The 23,278-nt window shown below is 40.5% G+C and overlaps 1 protein-coding gene across 10 annotated transcripts in view; it reads left to right on the top strand.

Moving 5' to 3' along the window:
- SOX5 (SRY-box transcription factor 5) overlaps nt 1–23,278 on the top strand; it is a 296,501-nt gene that overhangs the window by 107,994 nt on the left and 165,229 nt on the right. For 8 of the 10 annotated variants that reach the window (XM_071551297.1, XM_071551303.1, XM_071551302.1 and 5 more), the window contains exon 4: nt 23,073–23,159. The exons of the other annotated variants lie outside the window; for them this stretch is intronic. In XM_071551297.1, coding sequence (XP_071407398.1) covers nt 23,073–23,159 — 87 coding nt within the window. The remainder of the gene's footprint in view (nt 1–23,072; nt 23,160–23,278) is intronic. 10 annotated transcript variants of the gene reach the window in all.

Here is a 23,278-nt window from a genome sequence, read left to right as displayed (position 1 = left end):
GGACCATGGGGGAGATGAGAGATGTTTTCTTCCACAGCTGCAGAGCTATTAGTCAGTTAACACTTGGACAGAGGGAGGCTGAAACAGTCTCTAAATCAGGGTTTTAAATATCAAAGAAACTTATGTTTATGTTTCTTGTAAAGAGAGAATAACTTGAAAATGTAACAACATGAATATGACTGAGGGTGGTTAAAATGTTAATAGTATGATAGATTTTAAGTTACATTTCTCTTAAATGTCACTGTTTCTAGCTGTTTCATTACACCTATTGTACGTTCAGAGAGAAAAATTCTCAAAGATTTTCTGGGATTTCATATATTTAGGATTGCTCTTAAATCTGCATGACATCACAAATGAAATTCAAATAAATCCATCCCTTTATAGTCAAGTTATGAAGGGATATCCAGCAGAAGATTAGGAACATGAAACAAGTGAGTCGTTATTTCTGCACAGCCCTATCATTTTGCCTCTAACACAGATAAATATGTGTTTGAAATAGAAGCTATCTACCAACCACCGGCAACAGTCTCAAAATTGAAGAGGTGCAAATGCGTATCTTTGTTTTTTAAACAAGGATTGATGAAAGCAAAAGCATTCCAATTCTTGAGTATAAGAATAATATGATTCTGGAATAACCAATTAGCAAGTTAGAATTACTGGACCTGCCTTAAAACTGCCCGTTGCTAACAGTAGGCTAAGAAGTGAACTGCGACAGAAACAAAACCATGCTGTATTAGGGCATCTAGCCATTAGAATTGATGGAAGAAAAAAATCTGCCCTCACATTTGCTTCATTAGAATTGATGGAAGAAAAAAAATCTGCCCTCACATTTACTTTTTTGTCCTTCTCTATTGATGAGGGCAAGGTAGTAGCATGAATACCAAAAGATACAGTTATAATTAGGAATAACTCCAGAGTGACCAGGAGTTCCATAAGATATAGTTTGTTCTAATCTCTGAATTTCTTTAGTTCTCCTAAGAATCTGTTTCTAGGAGTCAGTAAATCAAACTCTGATTTATTTTTCTTTTCTGTTAAGGATTGAATAGCTAGATGTTAATATTTCACTTAGAATATTAATGCAGATTATTTCTGTGCTCACAATAAGGAGGTCTTGAAGGGCAAAGAGATCAGAAGGTTGGAAACTAACCAGTGTGATTTTCTCCTTAAATTTAGAAAGGGGAGAAACTATTATTTTTACTTTTTTTTTGCTTTTGAAATCATAAGAAAGCACTTTGATAACTCACTGGAGTTTTTGCCATTCTTTCAGGGTCTGTGGGACAGACTGGGGTAATAACGTTTGTAGATTAGTGTTCAAATTCATGAATTCTGAATGGTGTATATTCGTCATTCAAGGGCCATTCTTTGAGATTTGAGACAAAAATATTAGTTAGCAGTCAGTGTTGTACTATGTGCTTTTTCTGAGTAATGTTTGACTGAAGTGTTTGCAAGAAGCCATCTAACAGTGGAATGAAAACACCAGTCCACAAATCAGCAATACAGCATTTTTACTTCAGAGGCAGAGCATCTTTTGGGGAAATAGCAGTTTCCTTCAAATACAGAAGGCCAGGCTGCTGCAGGTGTATTACAGAGCCATAGACTGTCACCTTCTGATGAGTAAGATCTTAATATTGCTAAAGTAACACTAAGGTGTTAAAAGGATAGTATATCCTCCTACAGAACAATGTGTCTGGGAATGTCTTTTTTGGTGGCCGGGGCTGTAGAAACTAGCAAAGTCCTAATTTGTGAATCAAAAGGGGTGATAAGTGGGAATTTTCACTTTCAGAATCTCCTGGCAGCAAAAAAGAGCATTTTTATAACAGTTTTTCCAAGTTAGGCCTTCCTTTCTTGCGAGTGTTTGTCCAAATATGAAGCAGTTTTGCATCCTTCCCTGTCTGAAAGCCTGCAAGCTTGCCAAGGTGCATCATGTCCTGTTTTGTTGTTTTGCTTTTGGCCATAGAAATTCCAGCCCTGTTTTCTCCTTTTTGTGCTTGAATGAGCAGGAAAAAGAAGTCAGGGTTCGGAGAATGTCCTTTTCCAAAGGGGTTCAGATGAGTTGTTCTTCCTCCTCCACTTGCCAAAAGAATTGTCCCACTCCTCTCTTCTGTTCAAAGGTAATTCCCGGTTTTGGATAACAACTTGCCACAGCTTTCATAAACAGGGCTAATAATAATTTGTCTCTAATAGAATTTCATGGTGCATGTAGCTTGCAGATAATTGGTTTAGAAGTAAATTGAGGGGAGGGTTTTTCTCCAGACTCTCTCTTTTATCATTTGCTGCTACTATGTGTCATTCAGAGTCCAACTCAATCAACAGTCTATTACTGATAGCTGAACAATGTGGTGCCTACAGATCTTTTATGATGCAAAAGTGGGCAGTTGCATTGTGCATGTTTCAAAAGACATGACATAAAAAAAAAAGAACAAAAGAAAGAACTTTACATACAGGTCCTTAGATTGGAAAATGATTCATTGGAAACAGATTTTTGCTATAATTTTCTTGTTTGGAATCCTAAATTGAGGAACGGAGCTTCTTGTAGTTTTTGGGGTTTTCTATTGAGAGTCAAAGAAATTATGTGAAGTTTGATATCTCTCCATTATTGTGTCAGGGGTGCTCTGCTCCTCCAATAGTGCTTCTCAATGCTTCACGTAACTCTAACCTTTCCACACTAAGGAAAGAAAAAAGATCATTTAAGCTCCCTGCAGCACCGTTTGGTACCATCATGTGCAATGGTCTATCTAAGTGTCGGGTTGGTGTTACAAGCCTGAGCACCCATCAGAAGGGAAATAGTTAATACCCATAACCTGTGTTGGTGGTTTTTTAAAAAGGTAAACCAAAATATTTTTTAAAGACTTAGCCCAGTGAATGACTTTCTATTCACTTGAGTGGGTTTTTTTCCCTTTAGGACTAGTCTACAATTTAGATAAATAGTATATTTGCGAGGAGGACATACTGGGAAAAATCTTCCATTTTCCATCATTGCAGTCAGTCTTCACATAATGGTGATTAGTTGATAAAACCCTCAGTTTAGATGATTTTCAAATATTTGTGCACTTTTTTGACTATGATACAATCAGTAAATAAACTGATTCCACAAAAATAGTTTTTTTGAAAACATTTTATCCATGTCTATTGACTTTCCTGGCCAGACATGCCATAGAAGTAGGTGTGGTTTAATTGTGTTTTAGTACATTGGTGTAGACCAAAAGATGAAATCTCAAGCCCCATGAAAATGAGGATCAATCAAAAATATCCTCAAGTTTTTTACTTAGCAGGATTGAAGTCTTTTAATCTGAACTGCCCCATTCCTAATGTCAAAAGCCAGAAAGTTAAATGAAACTCAGTTTTTGTGATCAGGAATGAAATTGTGGTTTGCTGAGTAAATATAGCTTCTCTGTGGTACCATTGGAGATCCCCTCCTGTACTGCTTAAATTAAAAGTTGTACCTTTATCCCAGTGATATCATACATTCAAACAGCAGTGATTTGTATTGCATAAAATCAAACTGTAAATTTTGTATTTGGTTTCTCACACCATTTTGTGTTAATAGGGCAGTAAAAAAAAACAGATGTAAAAAATAACAGGAATCCCTTTCACTCAAAAAGTTAACCTGTAGAAAGTTTTGAGGCATTTTCTTTTCTTGCTGTTTTCAGACACAAACATCTCTACAAAAGAAAAAGAATAACAAACAACTTTAAGAAAGATCTCAGTCATTCACAGGAAGATGTAGGGGATTTGGGTTCTATTTTTTCCTATCTTTTCCATCCTCCCACGCGTCTGGGTTCTAGTTGGGGTCAAGTTGGGAAGTGTTAAAAATCAGAGAAGAACAATTTTTGGTATGCAAAACACTTATCCAAAAGTAAGAAGAGCCATTCAAAAGACTTTTTTTTAGTGAGTGAACTTTCCTGAATGTTTAAGGGACCCAGGTGACTCAGGGAGTCTCAACAATGTCTATAATTTTAAGTGATTTTTCTGAACTTTCAGAGTTTTTAAAGGTTACTCCCATCACTGGCAGTACAATGCGCTCACCGTGACTGGCAGCTTTAGGGAGAGTGTAGTTTTTACTCCATTGACTCTTGTCTACCATTTTGTTCATGATCTGCTCTGTATTCTTGACAGCAAATTGATTTAAGTTGAAGCAGGAAAGAGTATGTGTGTGTATGTGTGTGTGTGTGTGTGTGTGAGTGTGAGCGAGCAAAGCGCACAGGAGAGCGCGGACGAGGGGCAGAGAAAGAAATGTGCCGATGTGAAATGTGCCGGGGAGCAAGGCGAGGATACTGAATGGCAACATTTAGGCATTGACTGTGACATTGTATTAACCTTTTTAATGGATGTATGTAATAAAGTGACATGTAAATGGAGCACAAGGGGAGATATGACACTATATCTGGAAAAGGATAAAACAGTCAGTGAATACTGGGCTATTATAGCAGTTTGCAAACCTTGGATAAACTCAGTCAGCGGTTGTATAATTGGTTATTCAATCCCGACCCTTGTTCACAGCTCAAAGCCAGGAACACTGAGACCTGTTGCCAATTTGAGTGAATGCAGTGACTGTACTCGGCCGGGGCCTAACACTGGAGCCAGGCCTTTTCCTGTGGGCTGGTTTCCACCATGTCTGGGACTGGCGCGGTGACAGTAGCCCTTTTGTTGTGAAGGGCTGGCTGGTACTCCCCTCCTTTGCAAAATGTCTAACAGCTACACAAATATAAGAAAATAGGAAAAGGGACTTACTGTAGCTTTTCTCTTACCGAGTTAAACGTAGGGGCTTTGAAAAGGAGGCAAAGTCCAAGCAATAAGGAAAACTGAGGCATGTTGTGAAACGTTATGGGCAGATGAGGAAAATGCCGTCTTCTTCCCACGTATAATGCGAATCATGGGGAAACCTGTGTACTCCCAAATCGTGCTCCCAACCCATGCTGATCAGCCTTGAATGTCTCTGGAGACACGACTGCTGTGGGCTCACTGCGGTGGCCACTTGCACAAGCACGGAAGCTCCTCCATGGACCCACTCCATAAAAAGTTCCAGAATGTTGGCGTTGTCGTCATGGGTTTGTTTGAGAACCGCTGGTATGGAGGTTGTCTCTCTCATTATTGTATAAGCCAGCTGGAGATGAACAGAGAGAGCATTACAAGTACCCCCGTTCCCTCCACCCTCATCCCTACACATACAACTTTCCAGTAAAAGCAGGGAGATATTTATGGAATGTCCTGACTCAGAGGCCAGCTGTTTCTCTTCTAGTAAAATGGTAGTTAGAAATAAATCAGAGGAAGGTTTGATTTTGGTTGATGAAATAATGAATATTCAGTAACTTATATAGAAGATGAGCCTAGATGAGCTAATGGTCCCTTCTGGTTTCCAGCTTTTTGTGAATGAATCTGCAGTGCTGTGCATCTACAGTTTCTCTTTTCCCTCCCTATTTCCCCCACTTTTCTCTAGGTTTCAGTAGTGAGATCTAGGTCCTCTACAAGCATTACAGTTTTGAAATGTACCTGGGTTACACAGTAGTGTTTTTGTCATGTCATCTTTCCCTACAGAGGGAAGGGAATTATTGACCCAGTAGATTAAGCACAATCTTTTAAAGTTACAAAATAGAGGTAATAGTTAAAAATTATATGCCTCTGTATCACAAAGAGATGGGCTTGGGGGCTAATCTCTCTGCCATTCTGATTTACTCTAGTTCAGAGAAAATAATACAGAGTGCCCGATTTAATGAAAGGCTGCAATTCAATCAAGAGGTTCTGCTGAGGTCATATAATGTAAATGGTTACAGCACCTCTTGACTGAGTTACAGCCTTGATAATTCAGTACTTTGTTGTTATTTATGAGGGTAACTTTTCAAAGCAATCTGCATATCTCCCGCTAAAACCTGCTTTGAAAATTTTATACCATGATGTCATTGAAAAAGAATTTTTTTCTTTTGGTAAGAAAAGAGAAAAAAAAAAGCCCCACAACAGCAAAATGAGAGGGGAAAGGAATGCATTGTTTTAGAATAGAAAATTAATCACTTGGAAATGGACTGGTTATTGTGAAGCAAATGCAGAAAGAGTACTGAACCTGCGATACATGAGAAAAACTACAGAAACATGAGAGAAACTGCAGAAAAGCCTGCCAAGGCTTTTAATGGAAAATACACCACACCGTCTCATTATAAACACAGCTTTGGGAGTGAAGAGTTATAACAGTGGAGAAAAAAGGGCATTATGGAAATATATTTTTATAAACATAGTTAATGTAGATCAACCTTAATTGAAGTATTGTATGGAGTAGCAGGAATACATTGTAGTAGGGACTTTTGGAATACTTTGAGTGTTTGGCGTGTTCATATAAAGAAGGATGTACTAATACATCCTGGTAAAACTAGAATGGTTTAGTCGTCAGGAGAACTGCACTGAGTCCCTTGAAGCCTATCCCTACTGACATTAAAAAATCCACTCAGCATACTCTTTATCTTCTTAATTTTCCCAAATATTATCTGTGTTTTACATTACAATGTAATATTGTCTGCAAGGATAACGCACTGATGTCTCCCTCAGGTCAATGTTTCCAATTTAGTGAATTGTAGGTGTCCGACAGAAGAGTCTACACTCTTCTGCAGAAGAGTGAATGCTTGAGATGCATCATTAATTTAATGTAGCTAAGAAACTAGTGGGTTTATAGGAATTTGTCGTAGCCCCACAGAGAACTATCCAAATGTAATTTAAATAGGATGAAGGAAACTTTTTATTCCTTGATTTTTTTTTCCAAGTTAGAAACGTTCAGAGTGGTAATAGCTGCTTTCATATGTTTTAAACTTCAAAAACTATCTGTAGTATATATGGAAACAAGTGTTTCAATTAAAGTAAGGTTAGGGCTTCACAGAAGCCTAACTTTTGTGCAGATGCTCTAGTGATTTGCACCTATGGTGCTCCCTTTTTTCCTGAGAGAAAGGAAGAAGGATAAAAAGTACAACACACTGTACCAAGTACACCACAAGTCACAGCTGAGCTATACTTCTTCACCTCTGAATTCTTGGAAGTCAAAGTAATTTTCCTCTATTAATTGTTTTAAAGTTGAATGTCATTCAAAAGATTCACAGAGACTTGAAGAATTTCTGTAGCCAAACTGAGAAAAAATTAATAGGTTCTATCTAGATGCAGTAGGAGTTTGAAAATTTAGAGTCTGAGTTTCATAAAGATCTGGAAAGAGTCTGATTTGGGGATTGCTGCATTCCATTTATGCATTTCACTATTCTGCCTGAATTAGAATAAAATCAAGAATATTTTTTTTAAATAGGAATCTGTTGTTTCTTTTAAGAAATTGTAGTTGATGGAGAAATGTGTATTTCTACCTTTCCCATGAAAAAAACAGTCATTGTTTTGTTTTCCTTAATCCCTGGGCCACATAATAAGTAATACACTGTCTCTTCTGTTACATGTAAAGCAAAGGCTGATGGTGCCAGTTTTAACAGTCTTCCATCTTCCATTGCCCTGCCATCCTTAGAAGGGTAGGCATAACATCCTCTATATTATGGCCTAGAGCCTGACCTTTACTTCTTAAACTAGTCTGCCTTTTCTGTATTCTTAGTTCAGCTTGTGCTAAAGTAACAGAAAGAGGCTGTTTTTGATGTCCCAGGAATTAGATGGGACCCTCCAACTCCATCATCTGCTTTAACAGGACCCAAGAAATATATGAGCAAATGGAGAAGTTTTGCTAAGACACACAACGCTTTGTGAGATACTTGGAAGGTTAGCCTCTGTTTTACCCAAGCATCTATTAAGTAGCTTCCATTTCTTTAGTGAGGGAGAAGGAAGCTGTATAAATTGGTGGTGTATTGCTTAATGGCTGTGTTCATATAACCAAGAGGCTCTGAACTTAGCTCAGTGGTTGGAACGTTGGAGAGAAGGCAAGCTAGCACAGAAGAATTCTGTCTTTCTCTTCTGTTCTCCCCGTGTAACCATTGCATTTTACGTGGCATTTGACCATGTCTGTTTGTCATTCATGTGGCTTATTTGTCCCCTAAGTACATTGGAAAATGCTGTTGAAGAGGAAAAGGGAGACATGGGAGGGCATGATTGTGAGGTTTTTGCCAGTTGCAACTCTTAAGACTTTGCTGAAAGCTGCAGTCGTCAGTGTGGTTATGTGATACAGAAATTTATTCCATCGGCTTTCAAGGTATAGACTGCTTTCATTTATGCCATAGCATCCCCCCAGGATTAAGTCATTTGTTGCTCTGGCATTCTCTTAAAGCCCAGTCACAAAAGAGAACTTTCTGAACAATGGGCCTGTTATCCTATTCAGCCTTTTCTGATCTATTAAATTCCCTGTTACACCATTCTGCAATTACTCCACACCCCACCTTCCCAGACACCCTGTTCTCAAGCGATCTGGGAACTTGCCCTTGTCATTTGCCGCACTCTGCAGGAGCCCCACATCCCTCTGTTTCACCCCACCACTTTTGATACTGACTCTGGGTCATTTTCTGTGCTTGGCATACTTGCATGTATCTGATATGGCTCTCCTTCATATCTGCATACCAGAGAAACATTTATATAGGTTTATTCAAAGACTATCTTATTCAGGCGAGGTGGGCTTAAAAGAAAATACTTCAATCTCAACCCTAACTTTATGTCACTGTTGAAAAAGAAAAGCTAAATTATGTGTAGTTCTTTTTCCAAACATGTCTTAGTATATATGAAATAAATCTCTGTGTAAACTGCTTTTCGTCGAGCACTGTGTCTGCAAAGAAAGGCAGGTACCATACATGAGAGGTCACTGTTAATCACAAAATTAAATCACGAAACGTACAATTGCATATAACGATAATGGTATTACTATTCAGTTCATTAACATGAGATGTATCACTTTTAAAACTGAGGTGCAGTTGATATTAAGACTTGGATTGATTTTTTTTTTTCACATCTGCACTAACAGTTATCTGACTGAAGTGATTTCTATGCAAACATTAAAATTTAGCTGAGTTTCTTAGGGACTTTGACATGGTTTGAATCAATGTTCAGAATTAGCCCACGAGACAAGAAGTCAGAGCCAGGAATCCCAGCAGCAGACCTGCACAGATCTGCTCTCTGGGTTCTTTCACAGATCTGTTTTTTCTCCAGTATGCTCTTCATTTACAGATTTGGTCTTTATTTGAAGGAGCTGTCACTCTCAAAAAACCTGCACTTTTTGCAAGATTGCATTTCTGATTATGGGTCCAACTCCTTATGAAGGTTTGTCTTGCGTATTCTCAGATCATGAGTTATCATCCATATTTCCTGTTACTTATAGCCTAGTCAGTGCTTGAAATCACAGTCATAGAGGGAAGTTTGGGTTGCATTTTTCTCTCAGCAGGTAGATGTGGTCCAACTGAGGGTTTTGAATATGAGGCCAGAGTCTTAGGAGAGGCAGCTTTCTATACCAGTCAGAGCTTTTCCAGAAGATGCCTTTTTCCTTATGTAACCATGGAAGGTAGAAATGATCAAGACAAGAACACAAATATGAAGATCACTGGAACAGGTTTCTGTGTGATTAAACGAAGTGCAGCTTCTGCCCATTCACAGCAGAATGCAGATGTCTCTTACCCCCACACCCAAGAAATGAAGAATGAACAGGATCCTGAATTACAGGTGTTACATTGAAGGTGATCTCTTCCAAGTGGTTCTTTCTTCATCTGAACTTCTTCGCCCTGCTTCAGTTCCTTTAAGCTTCCCCTTCACTGATCTTTTTTAGGACTGTACAGGTGAATGCTTTGGAAATGCAAAAAGGAGTTGATGTCATTTATGAGAAAGACCTCATTTCATTCATCCCCAAGCACTGGGCCAGGCCTTCTCAAGTCAGTTGTTTGAGAAATCTGGGAGGATGAGTACACCTACTCCTCTCTTGTTTTTCGATGAAACAAATTAGGTCCCAGAGTGACAAGGACAAGGTTTGTTGGAGAAAGTGGAAGAAGGCTAACTCTAGGTGGCCATTGATGTGATTGGTACCACAGAGGTGAGAGAATTTGTTGTTCTTGTTTTTATTTGGTTTAAATTCAGTTTGTCTGAGGAAATGTTGATATTCTTTGTATTTCTGGGGTCTATGTTCTTTTTACCGAGAGGAATGTAGTGCCTCTTAATTGTCATCATTGTGTAAAGAGCTGCTCAGTGAATGACCTTTATTCTTGGGAAGGTATTCTGTTCCTGTCCTGCATTCACCTTGCTGGTCCTTGGTGATTCTTCCTGAATCCAGATCTTGTGGATCTGGACAACTATTTGCAGAGCAAGTTTTATCATCCTGACATGAATGAAGAAAGTCTAAGTTTTCTATAGTCTGGAAAAGTTCTGCCGCAGATATGAATAAGATTCCTCTCTGATAAAAATAGATATTTTCTCTTTAGAGTGCTGGCAGTAATTTGAAGGCATAGTTTATGCTTCAGTCTAAATCCTGTTGCCTTCTCTGATAGCAGAAGTTCATGTTACAGCTCTTTCATGTTTACCCAGGCTGCTCAGGTTGTCTATTGGATGACTGGGGAATGGTGCAGCTCCGTGTTTGTGTCCATTTTCAATAGCCAGGGAGTGGCTGCAGAGTCGCCCTGACTCTCCTACTCCTTCAGTGCATTGTGTAACATACGTACATTTTGATTTGACAAATGAGTCCCCTTTCTTAGTCTTGTTCTTTCCTTGTTCTCAGCATTGTTTTCTTTGTCTCTCATCTCTTTTCCCCTCTTTGACTTTTCTGCTTTTACCTTCTGACTTTCCTTTCTCCTTGTCTAGAACTATTATGTTAAAGAGCTGTGCATAATAGACTTTCTCTGATTTCTCTGCTTATTTGGGGATTGCCTGTCACAGCTGTTACATGGCTGAAGCACCCATGTATCTCGATGTTATTCCCTAACTCAGAAAGAAAAATGCTTGATCAAAAGGAAACCCAATGTATTTCCTCTCCTATTTACGCTGAAAATAACAGAGTCCAAGAAATCCATGAATGGAGACAAGTGAGAACAAACAGAACAAGTTGTCAAGGCAGATGGAATGCTGTACTTCAGTGGAGAAGCCTGTGTGCAAATCTTGGATGATTATTTTAGGCAAATCCAAGGATGACATTAGCCTTAATAATTTCTACTTAATTTGACATAATGGTTTCATGCAAATATTATTTACATCACAACTAGCAGTCTGATTTACTGTGAACCTACCTGCACTTCAGAAGCTCTGATTTATCATCTACCTTTTTTTTAAATTATTATTATTGTTCCTGTCTTTCTGGCATCTGGCAATCGATCATTGAGATTTTGTGTTCACATATGTTGTGCAAGAGGAGTTCAGGATGTGTAATTGTTTAGCATCAGGCGTATGTGCTTTAATTCTCACTTCCAAGGGTAAAACAGTCTGTCATATTTTGAAAGAGAATAGAAATCCAGGCCTGCTATGTAGGGGTTTTTTTGTTGCTTCAGGGGGATATCCTTTTCAGTTTTCTGTTTTTAATTTTTTTAATCCTTTTAATGGCTTTATTAACATCCCAGATGAGTATTTTATGGTTCTTCCAATGTTTCATAAGGTTCAAATTACAATACTACACCTTTACTCTAGGAAGTACATAGAAAATCTGATGTCTGTAGACCTTTTACTGCACAATCAACTTATATTTTAAAAAATTAGGTCCAGGTGATCAAAATATGTACATACTTTTACCTCAATTTGATTGATAACACATGACTCCAAACAAACCAGTTTTCCACAATATGTCAGTATTTTGATGGAGTTTAGGTTTGTATTTTCAACTTTCAGGTGCATTTGTGCTTCCAGGTGACTTACTTGCTAGTTTACTGATTTTGTTTGGACATGGAATTGACTGGTTTGCCTTCATATTTACCTGGTTTGCCAGGACAGTGGCAACACAGGGTTTGCATTTGATAGAGCTTATCTGGTTTATACAGTTTATTAATTGAGTAACCTCAGCTAGTAAATATTTATGTGTTTGAATGTGTGTATTCATTATGAGGATCAGAGAACATTTTGGCACAATTTTTTCTCCTAGAGGTAACAGGTCTGAGTGCATTGTTTAAATGAATGCAGTAATTTTCCCTTCATGTCAGGGAAAATTAACTTTTCTTCCACCTGCCATTGTTCTCTGAAGACGATTATAACATGGCCAGCGAAATGCTAGGAAGGGTAAAGAAAACCTATATCAACCTCAAATGTCTTATTTATCTCCTAACCTCCTAATTAACCGGCAAAGAAAATCCCAAATATGGAGTGAGGAAACCTCTTCTTTCTGTCTGACTTCCACCTCCCTGTACTCTCATCGTCACTCCTGGCAGTGTAACTAATGGCCATATCTGGATCCAGCCCTCCCCACCTCCACTCCGCTGACATCATAAATTATCCAGATCTAAATGGACAACATTCATTAGCTGTGCACTTTACAGAAAGAGCCAGCTCAGGAGCTAAGCGCTCACCCATTTTTACTAAAAGTTAAAAAGCTCCTTGCTGTCACGGAAAGGGGAGTTTGGAGGAGCTACAATGGAGGACAGTGCCACAGAGCTAATAAATAAAAATAATAACTATTACCATTGGTTGAGTGACCCTGGGAGAAGAGCACTAGTGAGCCATTTGTTGTTCCTTTTCACTTGTCAACAACAGTGGCTTAAAAGCCTTTGCCATTGTTCAGGGCCTAATAGCACCTGTTGGGAAGACAGGAAGACAGCTGTCCAAAAAAAAAAAAAAGAAAGAAAAACAAAAAAACAAAACAGGGTGGAGGAGGAGGGTGGAAGCTGATGATTAGTTCTGTAACGAGTGCTTTGGTGCAGCAGCAGCTGGACATTTCCTAGCTTCCATTCGGAAGTGAGGCTCTGCCACTGCCATCTCTGGCTCTGGCACTCCCTGGGACAGGCACCAGGGGAGCCCAGAGTAGCCAGGAGTTCTGGACGAGTGCAGTGGAGCCATGTGAGTCTGAAAACAATGGTAGTTTACCCAAAACAACCCCAAACCCCAGCCAGACCTCAACAGGAGAAGTTGTGTCTTTGGGACAAGAGTGCTTGACTCTCTTGCACTGGCAAATAAGGCTCCTCTTCCCTCTTTGGCAAGATAAAGGTGACCTGTAGGGAAGGCCAAGGGGTGAGGAGCCCCAGGGATCAACAGCTCCCTTTCCAGAGGCTGGAGGTGACTGTTTTTTGGTGGTGGGAAATAGTGACTCTGGCCAGGGCTGAAATATAGGCTGTTTAGAAAATGGTTTCCTCAGCATCACATACAGTCCTCACATGTGTCTTTTTGAGGAAAATTGCGAGCACTTCAGTACTCCTTTTTTTCCATTTTTAAGTAAGTTGCTCTGAGACTTTCAGGTAAAAATGCTGTAGTAAATGTATATGAAGTGTTACATTGTTGCTGTTGAATTTAGGAATTGACAAGTGGAGGGGTTGAACTTCAGAAGGATTTCCTTGAAATTCTAGCCAAACACTGTAGCTCTCAATTTATGTTTTATTGTTATTTAGATTATGTACCTTTGGGCTTTCTTGGGGTTTTGTTTTAGAGTTTTTCAAGAAACATTTAATTACTTAACAAGAGACAGATCAGCATAAAAGATTTTTCCTGTCAAAGGATAAACTATGGAATCTCCCTAGAACATCCTTAATGATGTGTCAATACCCATAAAAAGTTAGTGTTTAGGCATCTCATTGAATGCTTTTTTTAGTCCCTCTTGCTTAATAAGGATGTGCTGAAGATGTAAAAAATTAGCAGACTGAAAACATCACCCTCTGATAATATTAACAAGATATTATGGCCCTTTAATTAGAAACTGGCTCTGTTGGTAGCACTAATACATAAATGTATTTCAGGGGAATATGTATTTGAGTGGAGTATCTCTGTCCAACTGAGACAGAAAAAACAAAACTGAAGTGAAATTTAATGGTATTTAATTCCAGATGTCTCTGTTTTTATGTTGCTACTCTTGAAATAGTTTCTGGAAATATTAAAACATCTTTGTGGTTTCAGAATTTCAGCGAAGCTCAGGCTTGGTATAGTGCCTCCTTCTGTCAACTGACACAGGGCTTTTTACTGGGTGGACCACTCCTAAGAAAATCAATTCCTTCTTTCATTTAGAGATGTCAGGAATTAAAGAGGCATTTGAAACCTAAAGAGGACAGATTAAGACAAAATTCTCTTTTTTGATGCATAGCAGAGGATTTTTTTTTTTATTTCACTGTCGCTTTTCATAAGGATTCCCACTGGTGTAATATCAATGAAAAAGATTGCTACTCAGGTGTTTGAAAGTGAGTTACTATGTTTGACATACTAATTTATATTTTGTATCTCAGGAAAGTACCAGGAACATGAAAAAATTTAACTTTTTTTTTAAAGTTTGAAAGTGTTGAATAACTTGCTTCGTTCTTATATGTTAATTTAATTAGGGGTGAAGAAGATAGTGGCAGCAGGGAGTTGGGATCATCTAAATATTGTGTATGCTGCAAGAGATGTTCCAGCAACAGTTGTGCCAGCGAAATGCCACATTTGGCAGAATGTGTTCATGGTCGGATCTTTTGGCCAACTCACTGGCCTGGGTCTCCACAGGCAGTTGGAGCCTAATTCCTTTCCAGAATGAGATTTATGTTCCTGAATGCCTTTGGGAATCCAAAGCACTGAGTTCCAGTGAATTTCAGTGACAAAAGATGTATTGTCCTGTGCATGGCATCCAGTGCCATTCACACTACCTCAGTGTGCCCTTCTCTGGGGGACACAGTTGCTTTGCTGCGGAAATGGGAAAGGCAGAGATTGAATCGAGTCTTGAACTGGCCATATCCTACTACGTGTTTCAAGGACAGGGATTTAGACGGAGAGTAACTGAGCAGTGACTACAAGCTGTGCTGTTCCAGAGTTTCTTCAGAATAATTAAGCTTTAGTGGTTTTGGGGGTGTCCTGCAAATTATGCAGCCCCATCTCTATATAAATCTGAGGCACCCATCAGTGGCTTGATGTGGAAGGCCAGATTAATGGAGGTGTGAGTGGAGCACACCACTGCCCTGCTGCCCTGACACATAAATTCCACCTCCAAATCAGGGGAAGAGGTGGCAGTTATCATACAGCAGTTTGCAACTCCAGATTATTGTGGTTTGGAGGGTAATCAGTGTACACTTAGTAGCCTTGCTGGAGTCCGTTGTCACCAAGGTAGGTAAGGCAATGAAGTATGTGCTCTACAAGTTAGTGTGTTGAAGATGACAGAGATTGAGCTGAAATTGCCTGTTGTTAGAGGGGATTGCAGGCTTGTTCCCTAGTTCAGTGCTGTGCTTGTGGAAGAGGTGGTTTTGTCAGGTATGTTGGCCTCAGAAGGGCTTTGTGGACATTTTATTGATATAGACATTGTCAGTTCAGAGAGTATATAACATAGAGACTTCTGGAAATACCTAAATTGTTGCATTCTGGAAGCTGGTTCTGTCCCAAAGTTGTGTGTCAATAAAGAGGATGGACGCTGAGAAAATCTCAGCTCTTGGCCTTTGTGAACCCCCAAATGAACACGGACTCTCCTGTTAGGAGGCTGAAGGGCTAGCAGAAGGTATTACATGACAGGTTTCATTTCCTTGCATTGCACGTGTCATATCTCGAGTGTGACGCTGCTCCTGGAGTAGGTGACCGTTTATTGAAACAAAGCAGCCTGAAAAGTAGTCGGCTAATGGAGCACTTGCCAGGGCACTCAGGTGATGGAAACTACCAAAATTTCAGACAATAGCCAGACTGTTCCTGAGAGCGTAGTTGAATGAGATACTCGTTTTGGCCTCAAATGTAGCTTAAGAAGTCCCTGTGCCCTCCCCCTGTCCTGCTTAGCCTTGTGCTGTCATTTACAGGCTCCTTACTGACATCCTAAGGGATAATTAGTTCAACAACTGGTAGGTCAGTGTATCTGAAGACTACTCTAACCTTTTCTTCCTAATAAACATTCTTGTGTTTTTAGGTTACTTTCTATAAGTTGGCAGTAGGCATTGGTGAGCAGTTGTAAAAATAAGTGCTTTTTATATTTGTAGATAAAGTAAAATCAGGTTTTTGGTGGCATTCATACATTACTGATTTGGATTTGAGATTTATGGTGCTATGGAACCTTTTCTGGCTATGTGAATTATTTTTTTAGCACAAAAAGCAGAAGTCTTGTGCCAGAAATTACAATAAAAATGTCTTATCATTCATATAGCATATACTTCATTAGTGCAGCATGATGGGTATTGCAAAAAAGAGCAAGCAGCTTGAAGACAACAGTTGTATTATTAAGCATACACAAAATTATGTATGTATGTGCAACAAGAATACGATGGTAGCCTGGTGTCATTGTGAACTACAGTCATATGTGGATACAGAAGTTGATTTTGTCCTCTGCAATAAAATGCTGTGGGAGCTAACATGTGGCCAGGATGGGACTAGAGATTCCAAGAGCAGGAAGGGTGGTTATCCTTGCCAGAGAAGGGAGCTTTTTAGTAGGCTTGGAAGCCACCCATGGACATATGTAGCCCAGCTGTTTTCTGCACAGTGGTTGTGATGGAGCAGTGTAGTAAGAGTCATACTATGATGTGCTGGCCAGAGCACCACGGCTTCCCAGTATCCAAACGTGAATGTTTTGTTCAGCTCTGTGAGTTTCTGCCAAAAGACTAAAAAAGATGTTATGTGTTAAAAAAACCACCCCACCAAAAACCCAACAGCACACTACTTTCTGTCCAGTCAGAGAAGCCCCAGGTAGTATTGTACTCAGCACCATATTTTTACTTACCACGCCTGAGCAACCATGTCCTACATTTGAACAATATTTACATTTATAGAGGTGTTTCCTAGTGTCTGCTCCAAAAGTTTAAAATGCTTTTAGACTGGTGAGAAATTGCAGTACTTCCTGAAAGGCAGGAGAAATATGTGTGTTGTGTGGTCTTTGATTTCCAAATTTAAATACATTCTGTGTTGTGCCTGCTCATGATTCATAGTGTCTTGCCTAGCTGCAAGTAGTTCCCTAAAAGCATGATTCTGTTGATGGAGAACCATATGTGTATGCAGATGCTGTATGTCTATGTAACCTGCTGATACCAACCATTTCTTCATAATAGTTGCTTTATTTTCTTTGCTATGAAAATTGTTTCTGCTCTTGTGTAGGTAAGACCTTCATAATAAAAAATGGGCGTATAAAAAGAGAAATTTCTTATGTCTGTCTATATGCTTGTCTGCTCTTTTAAAGGAAGAGTGAAAATCTGCACTTAATCGTGTTTCCTGATTTAAACCAGAAAGGGTTTGTTGTGGTGCTTGAACACAGAACAGAGTGCCAGTGGGGTGGCATGTTGATAGGTGAGGGTTGAAGAAACATTGAGTGGAACTGTAGCTGACAGTGTAATGTATTTATGACCATAGCAAAAGAAAAGGGTGAATAATGGATGCCAGCTCAGTATTTGGCAGCTCTTTCACAATATAAAGAAAGGTGCTTGCCAGAAGTGCAAGGTATATCAGCCAGTGCTAAAGTTTATTCATGATCATTTGTGCCGACCAAATACTCCTTCCTCTAGGAATGACACGTGTTGGCAGGAAATGTCTGGTGGTCTGGCTGGGTATTGAGCAACTCTTGGCTTCTCTCCACTGTGCTATACTTCATGTCATCATCCTCACTCAGGCCAAACATCTTTCTCTTACTTTGTTCGAAGGAGTGAATCTCTTTCAGCACAGGACAGGATTTGTTCCTGTAGTTACAAAGGAGGGAACACTTTGGGCGTCTCCTTGGGAGGGCACCCATGCTTGGACATCCAGACACCATGCAAGTGGAAGGCTCCAGGACTCACGCTGTTCTCTCACTTGTGGTCAGCTTATGCCACCCTCTTCCCTTTTATCATAGTTTTGTCTTCTGTATAACAGCAGTCCTTCTCTCCCATTTCCTCCTCAAACATGGCTCTTCTGGCTGTCCTAAATGTGGAGAGCTCCCATCCTGCAGCTTCTTACGGCATGATGGAATTGCATGCCTTTCTTTGGAAGCAGGCAGCTGCATGAGAGCAAAGTTTGCTTTCAGTAAATAGTCAGCAGGAGCAGAGAGAGGTAATAGAGATTTGGCACTGTAGACCATTCTGATCTTTTATAAGTGGATTTCTGGGACTGTGACCCTGAAGCATGGATTGAAAAGAACTACTGGAGATGATGGGCCTGAAGGGAATGCTGTACTGCGGGACTGTGTTTTTGGAAGGCTGCCAAGGCAGGTTCAGGTACACACACATATATCTGTGCTGCCACTGAATTGAGAGCAGGATTAGGTCACTCCCAAAGGGAAGTTACAATGCTTGAAAAAAATTAACACAACTTCTGGAAGTAGGCTAAATTCAATAGAAGTCTAGCAGACGGTGATAAAAATGGTGCCTCCCTCTTACTATGGCTTTGTAGGCCTTGTCCACGTCCTGGAAATGAACCACTCCTAAAGTGTGAAAACTTTAGGTCTTTTAAGCAAATAAGCCAATGAAGCTATATTTAAACATCAAATACAGAAATAGAGGGACAGTGGCATGCTTTTTAGCATACAAAAAGTTAGACTAAAAAGTGGTTTAATGTTAATTTACTTAGATGCTTTGCTTTCCAGTAGTGTGAGAGCAATTAAGTGTATGTACACACATGCCCAACATGTACAGATCCATGCATAGACCAGTGAATGTGGGACTGTCACACCACTGAGAAAGTGGTTTAATTCCATGTGCTGAAGGCCTGTGTGAGAATTGTTGGCTGCTGGCATCCGTCTCCAAGTCTCATTGTTGTGGATGAGGGAGTCAGTCTCGATGGTGCTTGGCACAGAGGGAGAGCGGCGGGGCCGGGGGCACCGAGGAGCCAGTGTGGTGCTGGCACAGTCGGAGAGCCATTCACCAGCGGGTATTGCCATACGCAGTGACGCGAAGAAGCATATGCAAGCAGCAGAGGCAAGGGTGAAAGAAAAAAACCCAAAATGTGCCATAAATATCTCTAGAAAGAGCTAATGACTGGTAAATGTGTTGAATAGAGACAGCAGAAATCATTTTTGTGGATTAATTTGTATCTCTGTTGATTCAGCCAGGCTCTTCTTCGCCAACATTTACTTAATGACTCCCATTCTTCTTTCCATCTCAGTCCTTATCTTTGGTGCCCTATCCATAATACTCCTCTACAACAGCATTTAACACTTTTCATAGTTGTGTCTGGAACAAACATGTTTCCCAAACAGTATTACTGTTCACAAACAACAATGAACAACTTTTGTAGAGGTATTAATAGCACATTGTGGATAGACTTGGAATTGTTTTATTGTGTGTTGTAGGACCAACACTGCAGATAGGAAATAGGGAGAATCCTTAGCTGAGGTGGAGTTCAGAAGAAGGAAAGGGGCTAATTCTGAGTTCTTCTCAAAGATGGAATTAGGAGGCACTGTGAATAACCACAATACTCAGAACACTATGTGTAGCTTTTTGGAAATACTAACGCAGATTATTATAGTACGTAGCTGTCCTGAGCCATATCCAAAATCTGTCACGATATAGCTCAGATTTTGGATGTAGAAACATTGTTTCAGGAAATCCAAGAGGAGAGTAGCTGTTGGAGCAGGGATCAGGAGTAGCAGTTCCTGTGTGCAGGTTGCCTTTCCCAATTTCAAGCTGCACATGTGCAAGCATTAAAAGTTTCACTGACTTTCTAATGAATCCAGAGAGTGCGTGCTCTGTGAACAAGATACAGTGTTTATTTCTTTTTTTAATTTGAGAGCATCATCTTCCCAAGAAAGTCTAAAAAAAGCTGAACAAAGGATGACTTTGTTTCTGTATAATTCATGAAATCTCTACAGTCGTAACCTTTTAAACAGTTATTTAAGATGTGTAAATTTCAAATCTTTTTTTAATGGGGTACATAAATGACATAATAAATGTTTCTTTCCAAGATATGGTGCATAATGTATTTCACAAGCAGTTACTGAAATGTGATAGGTTGAGTATATGAATAGCATATTTTATGTAAGTACAATATGTTAACATGGTATATAATAGAATTAAACAAGCTGTAATTTAATCTAGCTCTTTAGCTCCATAAAGCTATAGGGGTGGGGAAGCTATTGTCTTTCAGAATTAAAGTTCTTTTTAAGTATTAGCAGAAGGACGATTATTTGCTGATTCTGTATGAAAATTCTGTTCAAGTGTCTTATGTAAAAATTGCAGTTCAAGTCAAGAGAGGTTTGAAACTAAGTTAGGACATCAATTTAATATGATTGCTTGGGGGTTTTTAAAGAGGAAAACTATGTATAATATTATTTTGAGTAGTTAACATACAGTATTTCAACAGGGGAAGTGCTGATTAGATCACCACAATCTATTTTATGCCATCAGGATTGCTGAGGGGGCTTATAATTGTGTTAAATTTTCATATTACTCATATTCACACATTAATGAACAGATGCATTGTTACTATTGGGATTTTGCCACTTGGCCTTTCACATCTCTAATCATGATTTCCTACTGAGATCTTTACCATTCTCGCTGAAATCCAGTCATTGATACATGGCCGTCCACCGCATTCATTATTCCCCGCTCGTTTGTCCGCGGCTCTCCCGGAATCACCGGCGGAGGCGGGTTGCGGGGTATACTCATTTGTAACACGAGCCCTCCGGCGGGGAACTCCGGCACTCGGGGTTGCCGCGGCAAAGCGCGAACTGCCCCCGGGACAGGAACACCGGGGCCGTCCCGGCGCCGCTCCCGGTGCGGCTGCAGCGGTGGCTCGGGGGCTGCAGGAGGGGCGGGGCGGGGGCGGGGGGCAAGGAAGCCGGGAGGGAAGGCAGGGAAGTCGGGAGGGAGACAGCGGGGCCCTGGCAGCCGCGGCGAGTGGCTACTGTAGCTTTAAGGCGGCAAGTTAGACAGAAGACTTGTCTTTCTTTACGAGCGCACCACGGCGAATATTTTGTCTAGCGGCAGGGGAAAAGCTTTGTCGTGGACTTTGCTGACAATGGACTTAAAAGTAAGGCGGGCTGCTTTTGGTGCCTGGAGGCTCTGGAGCCCCATTGTCAGCTCACAATGGATCCCTATTGCCGCATTCCTGGTTTGCAAAGGTTTGTTGGCTTTTAATGACTGACAGCCCTCCGCCGCAAATACCGCATTTGCTCCGGCCTGTTTACACGCTGCTCGAGTTTTTAGAAAAGCACAGGGGAATAAAAAAAAAATTAAAAAGGAAAGTAGCGGCGTTTATCTGACCTATGCACGTATGGGAAAATGGTGTCCTTGGTGGGTGCTTCGAGGGGACGGACAAACTTCAGCAGTAGCAGCACAAGTCCCCGGAGCCGGCGGCACCAGCCCCGGCACGGAGCGCACCCCGTACGGCAGCGTCTCCCGCCGTTTCCCTAGGATTTCATGGCGGGTTTAGGGATTCTGACAAGAAAACCGCTCTCGGGCGAGCCCGGAATCAGCGCGGGCAGAGGCCCTGCCCGCCGGCGTACAGGGGGAGGTCGGGGTGCTGCAACGTGAATAGAAATGTCACGGAACAAAATACCCTCCGGTGCTGTCGGTGGGATCCGTAGCTTATCGCTGCGCTCCAGGCGTGGGGCTGTGCCCGGCGCGAGGGTCTTGACTGTCCGTCTGCCTGTGTGTCTGTCTGTCGGCACACACCCGTGTGCGAGGCAGTGGCGGCAGTGATGGGAGATGCAGGAGGGCATCCCTCGTGCCCGTGTCGCTGTAGTTGCTCGGGGATTAATATTGCACTGCGGGTGGGTGGTTTGAGGGGAGCCCGGGCTCGCTCGGCCCCTCGGGAGCGGCGGGGGCTCAGCGGGGCTTTGTGGGGCGCTGCGGGGGGACCGCGGCCGACAGAGCCGCCCCGAGCAGCCGCAGCGCCTCCGAGCTCTAAGTTGGGGCTTCAAGAAAGGAGGTGGAATTAGCCAAACGAGATAATGAAGGTTGCTCATAATGGTTTTTACTGTGGGGAAAATTAACCAGTTGCTAATAATTGTATGGTCTCTAGGCCAGACGGTCCCTTTGATAAGTTAACATGTACTCCCTTTATGCTCCTGGTAGGGGGTAAACAAATGCCTGAACAAATACAAATACACATAAACACAAATGTGGAGAATAGCAGTATATGTCTTAGATCCAGATAATAAGTGTGGGTATTGTTATTTAGATGGCACATACTGGGACACTTATCTTTTAGTACACTCCATTTTCTAACTGAATGCAGTGCTAATCGTGGGATTGAAAGCTATTGTAATTGTGTACCCATCTAAATGCTGACAAGAATATACAATTACATTGTTTGGAATTGAGTTTAATGTTCTCTGAATTTTATTAGCATTTATATTTACTTATGCATTAAAATTCCACACAAAAAGAGGTCAGAACACAAGAGTTACAGACATAAATATCAGACCCATCCACACCCTCACTGCATTTTTCCTGAAAATACTGAACAAATATATTTTATTCTATTTTATTTTACTTTATTTATTTTTAAAGGAAGTGATAGAATCTGAAATGAGCAAATAATGGGTTTCCATTCTAAGCAATGCCTTTTCTCCCTCTGGATTTTGCAGTCTTTTAAAGCTTTTTTTCATACCCAACTTTTTATTATTATTTATAACGTACGTGTTACTGAAAAAATCTTTCCACAGTATGCTTACCACCACACGATGTTTAAACACACATTATAAAGTGGATGTAATTGTAAAGACTCAGAGGGATATAATTACATGTAGCAGATTTAGGACCTAATTCTTTGCTTCTCTCCCTCTTTCTCTCTCTCTGTCTCTTTACTTCGCATTTTATCAACATAATTATTTTTTGACTGCAGACTAACACCCAGAAACTGACAGGCATCCATTATAGGCAGCAACTAGTTCACCAAATTGAAAAACAATGAGCTGCAGGTTTATATGTGCCCATTGTCATACAGAATTACCGGAGCTTTGTTCCACTAGAGGAAAAAGCTAATGGTTTTGAAACAGCAGGTGACAAAACACATTCTTTTTTTTTTCTCTTCCCTCCCCTCTTATCAGTTTGTTGATGAAGTCATTATGAACTGGGGCCCAGAATAGGGTTGGCCTTATTTTTAGCAGATAGACTTTTAATGAGTTCTATTGTGGAGACAGTCATGTTGATTTGCTTACATTTTTCTTCCCCCCCTTCACTCAGAAACTCCCAGTATTGAAAAGCTACTATCAAAGGACTGGAAAGACAAGCTTCTTGCCATGGGATCAGGGAACTTTGGAGAAATAAAAGGTAACTGCCGTTTCTGTGCTAAAGGAAATTGAGAATGAATATACAGATACCACTGCCTGTATGGAACTTTGTTTGTATGCTCTTCTTCCCCTCCCCTTCAAACATGGTAATTTGGGGTT

Source organism: Pithys albifrons, chromosome 3, assembly GCF_047495875.1.
Source record: "Pithys albifrons albifrons isolate INPA30051 chromosome 3, PitAlb_v1, whole genome shotgun sequence".
NCBI lineage: Eukaryota > Metazoa > Chordata > Aves > Passeriformes > Thamnophilidae > Pithys > Pithys albifrons.
This window is presented reverse-complemented; position numbering and strand designations above follow the sequence as displayed.